General features: G+C 28.5%; 1 protein-coding gene across 11 annotated transcripts in view; it reads right to left on the bottom strand.

Annotated features, from left to right (window-relative positions):
• LOC107442885 (coiled-coil domain-containing protein AGAP005037) overlaps window positions 1-19,144 on the bottom strand; it is a 330,755-nt gene that overhangs the window by 156,355 nt on the left and 155,256 nt on the right. For all 11 annotated transcript variants that reach the window (XM_071182301.1, XM_071182305.1, XM_071182308.1 and 8 more), the window contains exon 4: window positions 1,830-1,981. In XM_071182301.1, the coding sequence (XP_071038402.1) occupies window positions 1,830-1,981 (152 nt within the window). The remainder of the gene's footprint in view (window positions 1-1,829; window positions 1,982-19,144) is intronic.

Raw genomic sequence — 19,144 nt, 5'->3', positions numbered from 1 at the left:
AATTTTTAATGTTTATTTCTTCACATCTATGGGTATGTTTGAAAAATTTCACACATACTTCGTAATCTGAAACATAATTCAAATGAATTCATCATTGGAAAAAGTTACAATACATTTGCAAAGTGCCCCCCTTTATTTTTATATGTATGCTCTTAACGGAGCACTGATTGGACAAAAATTGCTTCTTAAAAATTTCACGTACTTATTTATTGACACATATGGGTATTTTTGAAAATAAAATGAGACTCACTTTATAATCTGAAACAAGTTCAAAACTATTTCGTCACTGCAAAAAATTTTAAAGAAATTTGCAAATTGTTCTTCGTTACGTTAATCATACATATATGTTCTTAACGTGAGTAAAAAAGTCCTTCTAAAGAATTTTGAGTTCTTATTTTTGAAACATGGCATTTTTTTTTTCAAAATGGCTCTCACTTTATAGTTTGAAATAAGTTTCAAAAGAATTCCTCATTACGAAAAATTATAAAAAAATTACAAATTGCTCTTTATTACGTTAACTGCATGTATGCTCTTAACGTAACATGGTTTGGAATAAACAAATGTTTCTTAAACGTGTTGAGTATAGAGAAATTTGAAGCTTACTTTATAGTCTGAAACAAGTTTCAAATAAATTCCTTATTGCTGAAAATTCTTTCAAAAATACCTATATGTGTCAAGAAATAAGTACTCAAAATTTTCAAAAAGGACTGTTTTTCTCCAAACGTGAAGAACGTGATTCTTCTACGTGAAGAACATATTTTTAGTTAACATAAAGGTAGATAATTTATGAATTTTTTCAAATTTTTGGAAATGAGGAATACTTTTGAAACTTTATTCAAATTACAAAGTAAGCGTCAAATTTTTTCGAATAAAGAAATTTTTTTCCCATTCTTTTGGAAAAGATAAGCAACAGAATTCTATAATCTTACTTAAGAAAAATCCTTCCCTTTAGAAAAGATAAGTAACAGAATTCTATAATCTTACTTAAGAAAAATCCTTCCTTTTAGAAAAGATAAGTAACAGAATTCTATAATCTTACTTAAGAAAAATCCTTCCTTTTAGAAAAGATAAGTAACAGAATTCTATAATCTTACTTAAGAAAAATCCTTCCTTTTAGAAAAGATAAGTAACAGAATTCTATAATCTTACTTAAGAAAAATCCTTCCTTTTAGAAAAGATAAGCAACAGAATTCTATAATCTTACTTAAGAAAAATCCTTCCTTTTAGAAAAGATAAGTAACAGAATTCTATAATCTTACTTATATAGAGCCGCGATGGCTCAAGGAATAGAGCGTTCGCCTTCCAATGAGGTGAACCGGGGTACGAAACCTGGCGATGGCTGGTTGTTACGAACTCCGCATTTGGCTTGCACCGACCACAGTGCTGACGTGAAATATCCTCAGTGGTAGACGGTTCATGGATTAGAGTCCCCTTGCAGTCAGGCTAACCATGGGAGGTTCTCGTGGTCATCCTCTCCATGTAACGCAAATGCTGGTTACTTCCATCAAAAAGTCCTCCACGAAAGCCAATTTTTTTTATCAATACTTGATCCAGGAGTTTCTTTGTCTTCTGGATTGAGTTCAAAATTACAAGGCTACAGATTTGAACATTTGTAGTCGTAAACCCAAAAGAATTGGGTTGGCTGCTTAACGATGGTTATAATATAAAATAAAATCTTACTTATATTATATGTTGTTACGAGCCAATAGTTCAGAGGTAGTCTTTATTCTTCCTGCACTATTTAAATAATCAGTTGACACAATTGTTTGTTTTTGCGAGTATATATAAAAACGCAACAGAAAATAAAATATATAAACATATATTTTTACCTTGAAAGCGTACCCCATTTCTTCTGACCATCACCCTTGTCCCTATATCGCCAGGCAATCGAGGACCCCGATCCTTTCCAGCACTTCTCCATCGAGGACCTCTCTCTTCAGGAGCCGCGAACTTCCGTGGATCATAATCAAACTGCCTTGTTCTGAAAAGAGAATAGGATAAATAATCACTCAAATCAGTTGTTAATAAAAAATAATTGTGAGATAAAAATTTAATTTTTACTGTAATACTGTTGACAGTAAGTGCGTGCACTGTAAAACACGGATACTCAAATATCAAGAAACTTTGTTTTAGATGAAACCGATGTATGCACCCAGCAAACATTTCGTCAAAGTGAGGAAATAACTTTCTTCGCTTCTTCGAAGAAATGAATTTTGTCAAAATTAAAAAAAATATTCTGTACTTAAATTTTTTTCCGGAATAAAAAAACAACCTTGCAGTGCCTTATGTATCGAACTTTTCTTTTAAACACGTTAACATTAGCTTCATGCATCGAACTTTTCTTTTAACCACGTTAACATTAGCTTCATGCATCGAACTTTTCTTTTAACCACGTTAACATAAGCTTCATGCATCGAGCTTTTCTTTTAACCACGTTAACATAAGCTTCATGCATCGAGCTTTTCTTTTAACCACGTTAACATAAGTTTCATGTATGTGGCACAACACTTTAAGGCAGATAAAACAGAGAGATAAATTACACCCATGCCCGAAGCGGGTTTCGATCCCCGGAACTTCCTGGTACGAAGTCAACTCCTTGACAACCATACACACCGGTCTACGATTTCATAACTTCATTTTCGATTGCCTAGTCTTTATTCTAGCTTCGTTATTCCAGTTAACGTTCTCCCACAATGCCCTTTGATCAATTTTAGAGTTGATTTTTCATTTTTGTCTCATATTTAAAAGTTCGCGTTCTTCAAAAATCGCTTGATTTCGGGACGAAATGGTTCTCAAAGTAACGAAATACTGGTAAAGAATTGCTGAATCGTCAAAAGTAAGAATTTTTTCTTGAGAGTTTGAACATTTCTTATATAAAGGGCGGAAATGCTTAATTAGATATTAAGTGTATTTATCTTTGGTTTTAGAAGATATTTTTAGATTTCCTTTTAGTGAAAGAAAATAATTAAATGGGAGAGAGAGCGAGGTTTATTTTTATAAAAAAATCATAAAAGATGGTAAAGATAATATCGAAATTAAAATTATTGCAAACTTATATAATTAATCAGCTAACATTCGTAGTATTCGTAGTATTTACTAAATCTATGATTTTAGCTGATATTAATAATTCACACCCGCTTAAAACGCTAATTAGGTTCCAGTTTAGTAAGGTAAATTAATTACATTTATATAAAGCGTAATTAAAACTTCTTACGTATATTCTTAAATAATTTGATTGTATACTCTTAATTATCAATTTCTGGAAAGATCGTAAAAGATGTTAAGAAGATCAAAGAGAAAGGAATAATAAATTTGCATTCGAGCTCCGATATTAAATTATAATAATCGCGCGCAAATATTGGAAACACAATCATTTGACGTAATTTGCAAATCTGCATCCTTTCTGTTTGATTATATTGTTACCACTGTGGAATTCTTAGGCTACGTGTTAACTTGTTATTATAAGGATTTGACTTAATGACAATTATGAAATATGGGCTGGATATTATTTAAATTACATTGTAGTTTATGGAAAGTGAATTTCATAAATTGGTTTTGTATAAAACGTGTTGCATTTTGTTTGGTCAAACAAATGGTAATTGTAGCAAATTAATATGTGTATTAAATTATTTTACAATAATTGAAATTGTTTATTTACTATTTAAAACTGATGAGTCAAAGAGGAAAATGTCCGTAAAATAGTCAAAATACACGAAGAAAAATTTTCTGGTAAAATTACGGTAAAGTTTGGTAATGACATTCCTAGCAAAAAAAAACTATAATTCTGGTAATCGAAACCAAAATATACCGTATTTAAACCGTTCAAGAGATAATTATTTAGCTCGTATGGTAGTGGTTCACCAGAAATTCTGGTTTTCAAAAGTATAGCTCTCATTATCACACGTATAGTAAATAATACAAAACTGAAAAGTAAATATAGCCAAATAAATGATTTTTATGCCATGCTCTACTGTATCATAATGAAATTTCCAAACTTAACCATATTTACCAAATTTCATCCTCTATTATAAAACCATATTTAATTTTACCAAAATCATTACCAGAGCGCTTCTGTAAGAATTTCCTAGCCTTTTGGTGTATCCATAGAGCCAGAAACACGGTACAAAAACTACCAAATTTTGGTAGTTTTAATCACATTTTTTCACAGGATGAAATAACAAACAGAAATCAACTATTAAATTATAATTATTTTTTTTTCAAATATCGTTATTACTGTAAATGCAATAACTGTTTAATTACTGCGAATGTGAATCACATAATGAAAGTAATCAAATTTATTTAACTTATGAACTTAATACAAGAATGTTAAAGTTTTTTACATTTATTATTTAGTTTTCTGGACTTATAATAATTTGTCCTTGCATTTCTAAATTCCATTTATACCTTTAATTTAAATAGTAAAATACTTTTTATTTCAATCGGCTAGTTTAACTTTAGAATAAGACCATATTTCCAAATCATTGGATCATTCTTATGCATTAATGAAATATATTGAATCAAACTATGTTTTGCCCAACTTTGATATTAAATTGAATTTTATAGGAAATAAATCTTTAATGGAATCAAATGATAATAAAGTACTTAAAAGTAAGTTTTATCTTTACTTGTTGAAAAAGTTTTTTTCTGTTAAATATGCATTTTTTATAGGATTAACCTCTGTAATTAAATTATTAAATTCAATTCATTACATTGACTAGTTTAATACCTTTTGGTGACGTCATTATGGGATTCATCGAAACAGTGACAGTAAAGTAATTGTATTGAATACTGTTCATTTTTCTACATTTTGCAATAAAAATAAAATTTTAGATAAATTAGCGAATCTTACTCTTAAATACTTGTTTGATGATGTATAACCATCGTTTTCATAATTTTTAAAAAATTCTTACTCTAACTAATATAGGCTAATAAAACTGGTTTTATTTTTCTGTGAACCAAAATTCTATATTTTAAGTCGTAGGTATTTTAGGTTGGTATTTTATTTACATCGCACTAGAGCTGCACAGTGGGCTATTGGCGACGATCTGAGAAATATAGCCGAGGAGGATCTGAGACATGCCATCAAAATTTTGATCTTCTGATGAGGGGATGGCTCCTCTGCTTTGGTAACCCGACTAACTGTGAGCATTTTACGGTAGAACAGTTTAACGAGGACCGATACCGCACACCCTCGGTACCTACTTAGGCTGATCAAAGTAGTTACCCACCCGCCTACTGACCACAATCAGTGATGCTTGATTTCGGTGTTCTACTGGCAACCGTGCTTTTTGTGGGACAAATTTTAAGTGTAAAATACGACTTATCATTATCACTCCTTCTAAGTTTAAATTATTTATTTTTTAATAAAATTAGAAAATGAAAATAATAAATAATTAAAATATATAATACATAAAAAATATAAATAATAAATAATAAAAATAATAATAAATTAGAACGAGAAATAAATGAGCATGAGTGAATTTGAAAAAAATGAGTAAGTATTTGACTTAATTCACTTCAGCGTTCTTATTATAGGAAAGCTCAGAAGAACGGTCATAATCAACTAGTTGTAAAAATTGTGTTTGAGTTAATTTTCGACAAGTATTGAAAAATGTATTACTTACAATTATAATGAGCAATGATAGTGAAGTATGGGAAAAAGAAACGTACTCAAATAAGGAGATAAAAAAATGTTCCTAATTTGTCTCATAATGCCTATTTTCATCATCATATTTGGATGCTTAGTAAATATTATTTTTATTTTCTTAAAATTACTATAAGTTAATCATAGTTTATATATTGTCATAAATTAAAAATATTTAAACTAAACATTATCTCTGAAACAGAAAAAAAAAATAGCACAATGTAACCCCTCGGGAACAACCACTCTTTGTTTTACAGTAAGATGATCATAAATGTAGATTTTGACATCGGATGTTTCGAACTTTTTACTTAATCTTTTGAGTGTACACAGTTAACTGTTGCAAAATTAAATAATAATACTGAAATATATCAAATATATCACATAAGTAACACAATAATTGGTAATTTATATGAACAATCGCAAAATGATTCCAAAAAATTTTTTAGCGTTTCTTTTAAAGCCTTATTAAGCAATTAGGACGAATAAATATTTTATTTTAATTTAGCTGTAATGTAATCAAGCAGCATAAATTAAATAATCAGCGAAGAAAAAAAGTTAATCGTGCATCCATATGATGCAGTTGTTAAAATTTAAATTAGAACACATAAGATTTAAAAGCGTTAAAAATAACTTATTGGTTCTTAAAAATTTAAATCAAAATTCAAAAATGAAATTCCCAAGTTTTAAAAATAAGTTACAAATAAAAATCGTTTCTTTTTATTTACTCAACCGCTGTGGGAATGTTTATGAAGAGGAATTATTAAAACAAATATATTTGCATCCATGTAATATAGTTATAAAAATTTTAATAAATCATCCATGTAATGTAGTTGTTAAGAATTCTAATCAGCATTAGTCAAAAATAGGCGTTAAAAATTAAATTCGAGCACATAAGATTTAAAAGTGTTTACTGTTTTCCAAGTTTTGAAAATAACTTAGAAATAAAAATCGTTTCTTTTTTACTTACTCAAGCACTGTTGAATTCTTATAAAGAAGAATTATGATACATCCATATAAGTTTAATAATTCTGATTATGCATCCATATAACTTAGTTGTTAAAAACAAAATTCCGACATTTAAAATTTAAAAGCGCTTCCTGATTTCCAAGTCTTAAAAGTAACTTAGAAATAAAAATCGTTTATTTTTTACTTACTCGAGCACTGTGGAATTCTTATAAAGAAAAATTATAATTTATCTATGTAGTATAAGCTCAATAATTATAATTATGCATCCATTTAATTGTTGAAAATAAAATTCGAACACATAAGATTTAAAAACGTTTTCTGATTCAGCAGTCTTAAAAACAACTTACAAATGAAAATCGTTTCTTTTTTACTTACTCAAGCACTGTGGAATTTTTATAAAGAAAAATTATAATTTATCTATGTAATATTAGTTTAATAATTAGAATTATGCAACCATATAATATAGTTGCTAAAAACAAAATTCAAACATAAGCATTTCCTGATTCCCAAGTCTTAAAAATAACTTACAAATAAAAATCGTTTCTTTTTTACTTACTCAAGCGCTGTTGAATTTTTATATAAGTTTAATAATTTTATATAAGTTTAATAATCTATGTAATATAAGTTTAATAATTATAATTATGCATCTATATAATATAGTTGTTAAAAACAAAATTCAAGCATATAAGATTTAAAAGCGTTTCCTGATTCCCCAGTCTTAAAAATAACTTACAAATAAAAATCGTTTCTTTTTTGCTTACTCAAGCACTGTGGAATTTTTATAAAGAAAAGTTATAATTTATCTGTGTAATATTAGTTTAATAATTATAATTATGCAACGATATAATATAGTTGTTAAAAACAATATTCAAACTTATAAGATTTAAAAGCGTTTCCTGATTCCCAAGTCTTAAAAATAACTTACAAATTAAAATCGTTTCTTTTTTACTTACTCAAGCGCTGTGGAAATGCTTATAAAGAAGAATTATAATTCATCTATACAAGCTCAATAATTCTAATTATGTATCCATTTAATTGGTAAAAATAAAATTCGAACATATAAGATTTAAAAGCGTTTTCTGATTCCCAAGTCTTAAAAATAACTTACAAATAAAAATCGTTTCTTTTTTCCTTACTCGAGCACTGTTGAATTCTTATAAAGAAAAATTATAATTTATCTATGTTATATAAGTTTAATAATTATAATTATGCATCCATATATTATAGTTGTTAAAAACAAAATTCAAACATATAAGATTTAAAAGCGTTTCCAGATTCCCAAGTCTTAAAAATAACTTACAAACAAAAATCGTTTCTTTTTTACTTACTCAAGCGCTGTGGAAATGCTTATAAAGTGGAAAAAATTGAAAGGGAAAACACAGAATGGCGCAAAACGGAAAAGCACTCTGGAGAATTGCGCACGACCAAAAAAGAAAGAAAAATTTCATGTCCTGAGACAACACTTTTCCTTGTGGAACTTAGCGAGATATTTTTATTTCAATGGAAACAAATATTTTTCAATATAAAAGTGGAAGATAAGGAGGAAAATGAAAACATCTTTGATATACAAAATCGATTCATGAACAAAAAAAAAAGTATCAAAAGTAACAGCTTGAATCTGAAATTCGAAATAAAGTAAGATAGCAACGGTTTCCTTTTTTTAAATTTAAATGGTGGATCATATTTCCTTTTTAAACGTTTTGCTGATATCATAGTATTTAGATCAAACGTATTTGGTGTGATATTTAATAGTTAAAATTTTGTGTCAAAACAGTATTTCCATTTTCGAAAATGAGGGATATTTTTAGCATCAATTTTAAAAAGTTGATTTTTTTAATAATTTTTTAAACTTTTTTTTAACAGCGATGATCAATTTTATTTATATATGAAGTTAAGGATATTTCTGAGCCAAAATACATAGGAAACAAAAATCATAGTGTAATCTGGTGTACAATGTTTTAAGGAAAAACTTAAGACGTATTCCAATGGGATGTTTTCCGTTTTGATTACCCATAAAAGCCTTTAAAATATCATTAAAGTAATAAAAGTGAACAATAAACAAAAACTTATAATTAAGTAAAATTTCAATCTGAGACATTATTAGTTTTTCTATTTTCATGTAATTATGCAGCAATCATGTAATAATAGCGTTATTTGTGATAATCATGCAATTACATTTCAACACAATTTTTTGAAGAAGAATTATAATTATGAAAAACATAATTTCCAGAATAAACTACATGAACTAAACAAAAAAAAAAACAATTTGCCAAACAAATGGCTTGAGTACAGTATATTTTGGTTTTATTAACTAAAATTATGTTTTTTTTTAAAAAAAATAAATAAAAAAAAACCATAAATGTCATAATTTTGAATACGATAATTTTACCAGAATTATTTCCTTCGTGTATTTTAATGTTCTTGGGGAATTTAATTTATTACCTTTTGAAACATTGAGCATTATTTAGTTTTATGAGTTACAAAAACATTAATAATTAAATAGATAACGGAAATTTCATTTTGTTGTTTAAAAAATTGACTGAGAGTTTAAATAAGTGATAATAAAGCCTATAAACTAGCCTTTACACGCACTAAAATAATGCATCGAATATTAATTATTATTACTATTAAGATTACATTATCATTATTTTAAGCAGGACCCACCATACTCGTTCTTACAAGCAAAGATAAAGTTTGAAACAAGTTAGCTATTGTTATTTCTATGTGCAGAAATGCATGCAAAAGCAGAAAAATTTATATAATAAATCTTTTTGACTAATAAGACTAAGCCTAATAGAGTTTGAAATCGAAAAACTGTGTTAAAATAAGTGAAAATATTCTTTCACAGATTAGTCGTAGTTTAAGCAAGTATTAGTGCATATTGTTCCAATTAATGTATTAAGTATAACATAAAAAGGTTAATATGTCATAATATAACATAAAAAAGTTAATATATCATAATATAACATAAAAAGGTTAATATGTCTTAATCTAACATAAAAAGGTTAATGTGTCATAATATAACATTAAAAGGTTAATATATCAAAATATAACAGAAAAAGGCAATAGTTTTAAAGTGTATTTATATCGTATATTACCTTATTTTACCTAAAGAGGTTGAGAATTTCCAGATTTTCCATAATATTTTTTTAACTTGATACTGTTCTTTAAAGCAGAACTGTGATGGCTGAAATGTTCGATTAGAATACAACTCCGATTCTGGGCTTCGCGAAATTTCAAACTAAAAATATCTTTTATTTAATTAATTAAAAATAATTGCAAATTATAATCTTAGAAAATTTAATTAGAACTAAAAAGCTTACATGAAATTTATTATGAATATTGCATAGAGTTCTTCAAATAAGTCTCTTCAATATTCATAATAAAAGTTCAATGTTCTATTTTAATTCTTGGATTTCTCTACTTAACGTAAGAAAATATTTTGCTTACACATTTTTCAATTCCTAGATGGCAGCACCATATATTTCTATAATTTGTGTTATACTGCTTCCCAATTAAATAAAAAAAAAATTGTTTAAGGATTATCACGATTTTAAATGACTTATATTCCATATTAAAATAAATTTCAGTTAAAATATGCTATTTAATTTTAAATTTGAAAGTCATAAAATATATAAATAAAATTTGATGAAATACAATAAGAATGAAGGGTGTAGTAATATTTTATTAAAACCGTATTAAACTGTTTTATATTTTATGTTCATTACTGTATAATATGGTTGGTCTGTGCATGGAAATACGAGAGAAAATATAATTGTGATAATATAATCCGAATTAATATTGTTGTATATTTATTTGATCAAATATATATTTTTTTCTCCATGAGGGAAGGACTTGAAGAGTTTAATTCCTTCTTAAATTGTCTTTAAATGTGGAGAAAAGTATACAGATTTTTCATCAGTATCATTGTTTCAATTACTATTAATTAAATGCAGTTTTTTGTACGCTATTTTTTTTAATTAAAAACTGATTTAAACTGATTCTTTAAATTTATTAAATAATTTTTTGATATTTCTAAGCCTTTTTTTAAAAAAAACGAATAAAAAAAACTTACGAACAATACGCAATTTATTTTTTGTTCATTTCGAGGAATTAATTTGATGCCATGACTTAGCACAGTGATTCCTAGTCATTATGATCATAATTACTGTAAAGTATGTTTTTAATGGTATTTAAATAATTTTTTTTCTATTTGCGGATATATGAGGGTGTATGTATGTAGCCTATATACTGTATGTAGCCTATATAGTTTTGTAATCAGTAAGATAACGCAAGTAATTAACTAAGCCTTTATTCTTTTATTAACGATAATGGTTCAAAAAAAAACCCTCGAATTTGAACTAAGTTATTAAAATTACATTTTATTTAAACTTTTCTTAGAAGAGTTTCATATAATCTTACTTGTTAACTGTTATAAATAAATATTAGTTGTTCTTTTAATAGCTTTAATCAATCTTTGCGTCAAGAATGCGGAATTTTATGAAATGCAAAATAAATTGTTTCATTCTTTCTTTCTCCTCTTTATTAATTTTTTATTGGAATTAAATGTAGGAGACTTTTTTTAAAAATTATTTGTTTTCAAATAAAGGCCTTCTTTTGTTTTTTGTTTATTTAAATCAATAAAATCAACAATCGTAATCATTTTTAGATATATCACTGTCGATATTATAAAATATTACTAAAATATTTTCGACCTAACTAAACATTAAATGTTATTGGCCTGATTAAATGTTATGAGTTATTTTTGGTCATTTTAATTAATATCAATAACAATAAAATAAAACTTTAAAAATATATGCTTATGTAGAAAATTAAACTATGTTTTAATTTGAAGGAAACGTATGTACCTTCCCATGGGGTTGAAAAAATTCTTTACAACAGTCATTTTCAACAGTTTTAATTTAAACACATATTTCTGTTAAATAATTCAAAATTTGTATAGTTGAAAAAAATCTATGTTTATGATAACCAAATTACCACAAATATGATGAAATGTTATTTTTATCCAATGCGCATTCTCAGTGAGCTAAAAAGAGTTTTTTTGTTAAGTTCAGTAATTATATTACAATTCAATAAAAAAAATTTAAAAATTAATTTGTATAAATATAATTTGATGAAATCTAAAAAATTCAAGAACCGGAAAGCAATCTTATATGTAACAATTATTTCTTAGTAAGGCAAATTACGTCCCTAAAAATGTATATACCCATTTTCAAATGACAAAAAAAAAAACACGTCATGTAATTCAGTTTGCAATTTAATTAAATTTTGGTTTAATGAATATTATATTAATAACTGGAAAAGTTTCATTAAATATCTTATAAAGTTCGTAAAATAATTTAAAAACTTTAAACAAATCATAGTAAGGTTTTTGAAACATGAATAAATAGTTATAAAAGCACAGTTGATTGTTTTGAATAAAAGTAGAAAGTATAATATTTTGAGAATTTTCTCTTTAATGCTAGAAGTACTGAACTTTTTCTTCATTGAACAACGAGGATGGTACAAATCTGCATCAATGATAATATTTTTTTTAAAAGAAGCAAATGAATTAGATTAGAAGGATATAAAAAGTTAATAATTAATAGTATTTATGCATCTTATTTATTCAAGGGCTATAGTTATTTTGTAGGTGACTAGTATGACCAAGGAGTTGCAATGGACATGGACTTTTTAAATTATTGATCGAATTTCGTCTGAGAGATATCGTAGATTGGAGATACTGATAAAAATTTCCGAGTGCAGTTGCATAATAGCATTGTGAATACTTCAATAGAAATTTTTAACATATGGTTTATAAGGTGTTAGTAAGGTAAGTTTTCTATTTACTCTTTTATAAATAAATCTTATTTTCAGAATTTCAACAAAAGATGATAATATGTTATAAATAATACGACTGGCCGTGGTAGCCTGGTTGGCAGGGAGCTGGACACATGTTCGTGAGAACGGGAGTTCGAATCCAGCCGGCCGAAGGCTCTCCGTGTAGTAAATGATGAATGGTGCACATTAAATTTGTCTGGTCACGAAGTCCTCCATGTTCCCATAACAACTCAATACTCCTGGGGGTACAGAATTAGAGATTGATCGTTCTCTGGTTCAGGTCAAAATTACGAACTGTGGATGAATGAATGGATGTATGAATGGGTCCGCTCTATAAGCGGGTGTAACTTATGGCTGTAACAGAAGTCAAATTCTCGGCCATAGATGGCGCCACTGGAAAACGAGAACAAACGCACCTCCGGCCGGCAACAACAACAGCAATTATACGGTTTCCAGTAACTATTTTGATATTATATTTTGCTCTGTATAGTTTCAATTGACCAGGATTAGGCATAAGCGTAGAGATAGATACATGGTGTGGATGTTAGTGTTGATATTTCTACATAGCCCCATACAACATTCAAAGGAAGAAACATATCACATTTCACATTATTTATTTTCTAAATGCGAATTATTATGTAGAATAATTTACCTTTACAAATGGTAATATAAATCTCACGTAAACAAAAATAGTATGAAACCATTATGTTAATTCATTCTTTTAAAGTTTTTAAGAAAATTTAAACGCGATATTTTATCACATTTGTTAAACAAATTGATTGAAGATGGAAAAAAAAACTTGCACTGGATATTTATTTTTTGTTATACATTAAACTAAAATAGGACATCAGTCAATGGTCACGTTTTCTTTTGCGACTTCTATGCATTGTTCCAGTGAAGATGTAGTTACATTTCTCCAGTTTTTTCCATTCGGACTAGTTTGTCATCGAATTTAAACTGTGGTTATTAAAATAAATTAAACTTGAAATTGGTTCTGTGCTTTCAAATAAATCGAATATAATAATGGTTTTCAAATGTATTGTTTAACATTCGAAAAATCTTTCTTTGTATATTAAAATGTTCTATTACAAAATAGTATCAAACTCAAATATGTCACTATTGATTTTCCAATAAGGCATAATAAGCAATTCATTTTAACTTTAGACATGGCTTTCTGAGTTGTAAGGTGTTGTCCCGTGTTGTGGGGCTAGAGAGTATAAAAACAACCACTTCTAACAATAATTGTAGAAGATCCGTGGTGGCTCAGGGGGTGGAGTGCTCGCCTCCCAATGAGTTGAACCGGGTTCGAATCCCGGCAATGGCTAGCTGATTCAAATTCCGCATCCGGCTTGCACCGATCACAATGCGGACGTAAAAATATCCTTTGTGTTAGATGGATCATGGGTTAGAGAGCCCCTTTCCGTCTGGTTAATCATGGGAGGATTTCGTGGTTTTCCTTTTTATGTAACGCAAATGTGGGATAGTTCCATCAAAAAATCCTCCACGAAGGTAAATTTCTTCCAATACTTGATCGAGGAGTTCCTTTGTCTTTTGGATTGGGTTCAAAATTACAAGGGTACAGAGTTGAACATTGGTAGTCGTAAACTGAAAACTTCGATCGGCTGTTTAACAGCTATTTTAAAATGAAATAAAAAAATAATTGTGGAAAAAACGAAATAACATTTTAATTCCAGATATAAATCCGAATGCATGTAAATACCAAAATTAGTGTTAAGAAATACTTCATGGGTCAAAAATAATATTAAATATAGTTTTTGTGACAAATTTTCAAAAAATATCTACACTAGCCCCCCATTTTTTCTATATTTGTTACAAATATAGTTCAATAAAATATAATTCACATAGAATTACTTATTTTACAACATAGATTACGTGGAACAGTTTCAATACCTACAAACTTAAGTTAAATGTGTGGTAATCAAAACTATAATTTTGAAAATCAGAAGTCCCGGAAAGCAGTTACTTTGTAAACGGAAAAATTACCAGATGAATGGTTTAAATACCGTATTCCTCGGTTTTATTAACTAGAATTACGGTTTTTATGAAGAAAAAAATTAAAGAAATCTCAATTACCATGCTGTGCCGTTATCTTAGCAGAATTTTTTTTTCTGTCGATAGATATATTTCGAATTAAAACCAAAGGAATATATAGGTGTGAATAAATACAAGAGGAATAATTTATGAGTCATTATTGTTTTGTTAAATGTGAAGTTTAAATTCTTCACTCCGGATAAATTCTTGTGTTATACTGCATATTTAACTTAACTTGGCATCAGTGCTTCTCATATTGATTTTACGAAACATAGATTTCCAACACTTTGTTCTTGCATTTCAATTTTAATTCTCAAATATAAACATACATAATCTGCTAAATCTCTCCCTTTTAGCAACGCAATCTGTGATTTGTTAGGCATAAGCTATAAAACGAATTCCCTGTTTTGGTCACGTTTAAAAACGTGTCACGTGGCTCGCACCAGGACAGTTTTAATACCATGCTTGAAAATAAAGGCATCATAAAAAGGGTTTCAGTGTCCAGGGGATCAGGTATAGTGTCACGTTTACCGGTTCATTTTGAAGTTTTATAGTCTTTTTTCTAAGAAAAGAGATTGGCGGGAACGTGATATAATTCAAGCGTAAGCTTTGAATTTACCAGCTGTTATACATACTAACAAAAGCTTATTTCATTTATTTATGGTGAAAAAATCTACGGAAGCCGAAAATTTATTCAATTATTATTTAAAATTAAGATTATGCTGAATATTTCTAGGAAAGAAAACTAAAAATTAGAATTAATTTTCTTTTTTTCACTTCAATTGAATTTTCTTATAGGAAAACCTGGATTCCAATGAAAAATTCCATAATTTGTTAGAGTTGGAACATAAACTATCAAATCCGGTATTGAGTATACAAAACCAGATAATTGATAATGCTTATTTTTTTCGCCTCTATATGTTGGAGAATAATAAATAAAATGCTTGAATCAAAACTATTAGTACGCGGAGAAAGAAATGGTAAAATTACAGCTCTCTATGGTAATGATATTTCCAGTAAAAAAAACAACAACATAATTCTGGTTATTAAACCAAAATTTCTCTGAAGAGAAATTTGGTGGTGCAAATGAAAACAATAACTGGAGAAGGAGATTTAACTTTGAACTGTACAAGATTCATAAACAACCTGATATTATTAAATACATAAAAATAAATAGAATGAATTGGATGGCCCACGTGATTCGAATGAGTGATGACAATACAATAAAAAAGATACTGCTTTTTAGACCCACTGGAACAAGAAAGAGGGGAAGGCCGCGGTTGAGATGGGCTGACTCAGTGGAGTCTGATTTTCTCGTAATTAATGAAAAGAATTGGAGATCAAACGTGAATCAGAAGTCGTCATGGAGAAATCTTCAGAGGAAGGCACTGGCTCACACTGAGCTGTCTGGCCAACTATGATGATGATGAAACCAAAATTTATGGTATAAAAACCATTCATTTGGTAATTTTAAGCTCGTATGGTAATGATTTACCAGAAATTCCGGATTTCAAAATTATAGTTCTTATAACCACATATCTAGTGAAAAATACAAAATTGAAAAATTAATTTAGCTGAACAAATGATTTTGATTTCTGTAAGTTATCATGATCAAATTGAATAATTTGACAACATTTACCAAATGTTATCATATATTCGTAATATAAAACCATATTTTATTGTTAATTTTATTAAAATCATTACCAAAGGGTTCAAGTAAAAAACGCCGTGTTTTTTAATGCTTCTATAAAGCCACAAGTTTACATATTCTGGTTATTTTGATAACAGCTTTTATTCTCAGCTTATTGTTAAAATAAGTAATTGTGAAAAAAAAAAGTTTCTTTCCTGATTGGTAATTTTTCTTATTAAAGTGCTTTTATTTTATAATCTATTATTAATTTGCAGTTTTGGATACAAAGTTTGTTGGTTTACATTTGATTCGTAATAGATATTAGTTTTTCGTTTGATATAATTATATCAGTTATAACTTTAAGTAAAATTGCTTTACAACCCACAGCAAAATATGAATTTTAGTGATCAATGAGGTCATACGCCAAGCAGAAAAAGTTATTGTCTCATTAATCAAAAAGGGTTGTCTCATATATTGCTTAGTTTGGGAAACATAGCAAGCATGCCACAGATGAGAGAAAAGTCGTCTTTGTTTATCGGACTTTAATGTTGCAAGTATAACATTCTGATGATTTGTTTCATTGCCTATGCATGCTTATATTTCGTTCTAATGCTGCTATTATGAAAATAAGTAAAATATATTGATATCTAGCATGGTATTTACCCTAACTTATGCAATTTGTTGTGCTGATTTCTAAAATGAAAATCTCTTTGCTCTATAACGTCTGCTTTGAAGACTATGGCAAAAATTAATTTTAATGAAATTGCTTGCATCGGGGACAACAACAGCACTTTTTCTCGTAACAATAGCACAAAAAAATTGAGAAATTCTTAGTAGAGAATGATACTATTTGATACCGTTTAGTTATTCAAGATTTAATATCTAACCTTTAAAAGGAATTCAGCGCTGATGCACACTTCTGATTCAAGATGTATTTTTGAAGCTGCATATATGTATTTTACGAGTGTGTATATGTAGTTTATGTCACATTTACACTTTATGTATCGTAACAATTTACTCTTTTATTGCAATCTAATCTTTTAATTTTCTTAAAAAATTATTATTTAAACTATTATTATTTTTGAAGTTGCATAAATGTATTTTACGAGTGAGTATATATAGTTTGTGTCACATTTACACTTTGTGTATCGTAACAATTTACTCTTTTATTTAAATTTAATTTTTTAATTTTCTTAAACCTTTATTTCTTTTTTTTATATTGCTGCTTATTTTATTTCACCTTTCGTTGAACAGCCGACCCAAACATCCGACGTTTGGGTTTACGACTACTAATGTTCAACTCCGTAGCCGTGTAATTTTGAACCAATCCAGAAGACAAGGAAACTCCTGGATCAGTACCCTCAGAGGTATTGATTTGTTATGGGAGCATGGAGGACTTCGCTATTCGACAGATTTAAAGTGCATAAGTCACCATTTACGCCAGTCTTCGGTCGGCGAGGATCGAATCCGCGAATTCTTGGACACATGAGTCCAGTGCCCTACCAACCAGGCTATCCCGGCATCTATATAGCTGTTTAATGTATATTAACTTTCTGTTCGCCCTTCCTCGATTGTCAGCGCGGTAATTGCACTTCCTGTACCCTTTTTTACCGGCCTTTCTTTTTTTTTTTTCATTAATTTTTTTAAAGGGGCCTAACTTAACCAATCCCTCTCATCTGATTTTCAATTTCTACCCTCTTTAAATTTAATTGGCTAACGCCTTTCTGTTTCTACAGCAGTAACGAATTTTTTAAGATACTTTTTACATTAATTCTCTCTCGTGCATGCTGGTTTGGTGACCTCTGGCGTATCCTCTGCTCTCTCTCCGAGATGCGGACTTATGTCCGTATCGAGGGGATTGAATTTTTTTTATCATTTTCCTTAGCCTTTAATTTTTAATTAAATCCGCAAACCGTAATTAATTTCCTTAAATTAACTAATTTCTGTAAATTACATTTGTACCATTAATTCCCTGTAACTTTAAAAAGACCCTCTCAAATTTGAACTTTCTTTCTATATTTATCTTTTACAGCACTTAAATTTCTCTCTCTTTTGCATTTTATTTTAATGCATGACCCTTTTTTTAAAAAATTCTCGTGTCCCCCATTTCTAATAAAGGCTTTTCTTTGTGTTACTAAATGTGTCCAAAGATATTTTACTAAATAATATGCTAGTTTGTTTATGATTAAATATTGTGAAGTTATAAAGAAATGTGTGAATTCATTTGTCTTCATTTAGAGATTTTTATTTCTCTTATTTCTCCAGTATGTGGTGAGTACTTTTATCTTCGCATACTTTGTGGCCTAAATGCAGATATAGTTAACTGAGGCTTCAGCACAAGGTGGAAGTTAATACTGTTAAGGAAGCAACACGTTTTATCTGAAAGCCTTCTCATTCGAGTGAGGAGAAAATTGGAACATACAGGTACCAGTTTGGCTTCCTTGTAAGTAAAAGAGCTAGATGCTAGGCAACCTCTAGAATATGGGAGATGTAACTTAGATGTTTATTATCGATTGCTGTTGCATGCATACATACAGAGCTGAGAAAATAATTACAAATTTAATAACCTAAATATTAAATTCTTGGTCACTTTAAAGGCTCTTAAGGCTGCTTTTCGAACTCTCCGCCGTAAGATGAAATGCTTTTTTGCGAATAATATGCTATTTTTATAAATGCTGTGAGTTTAAAACTGTTGCACATGACTGGTAGGTCAAGTTTAACCTATCTAAAGCCAGCGCTGTCTACGCTTATTTTGGAAATGGTGCAAAACTTCAATATGGAGAAAAGCCACAATTTTGTGAAAATGAATTGCGTTTGCTGTCTAATTTTTTAATATTTAAAAGCTTACTCAAATGCTGCATTACCTGGGATCATAAAAATTTGCAAAAACTGAGAATAGGGCAGTGATTTTGATAAATTTCCTCTAGGTGAAAAAATGTCGCCAAATTGGTGGTTTTTAAAAAAAGTTTAACAACTGTTAAAATATTTAATTTAATGTGTGTGAATGTGAC

Source organism: Parasteatoda tepidariorum, chromosome 4 (genome assembly GCF_982258835.1).
Source record: "Parasteatoda tepidariorum strain Cologne lab strain chromosome 4, Ptep-v5.0, whole genome shotgun sequence".
In the NCBI taxonomy this organism is placed as follows: domain Eukaryota; kingdom Metazoa; phylum Arthropoda; class Arachnida; order Araneae; family Theridiidae; genus Parasteatoda; species Parasteatoda tepidariorum.
The sequence above is the reverse complement of the archived record's forward strand: the minus strand, read 5'-3'. Positions and strand labels throughout refer to the sequence as shown.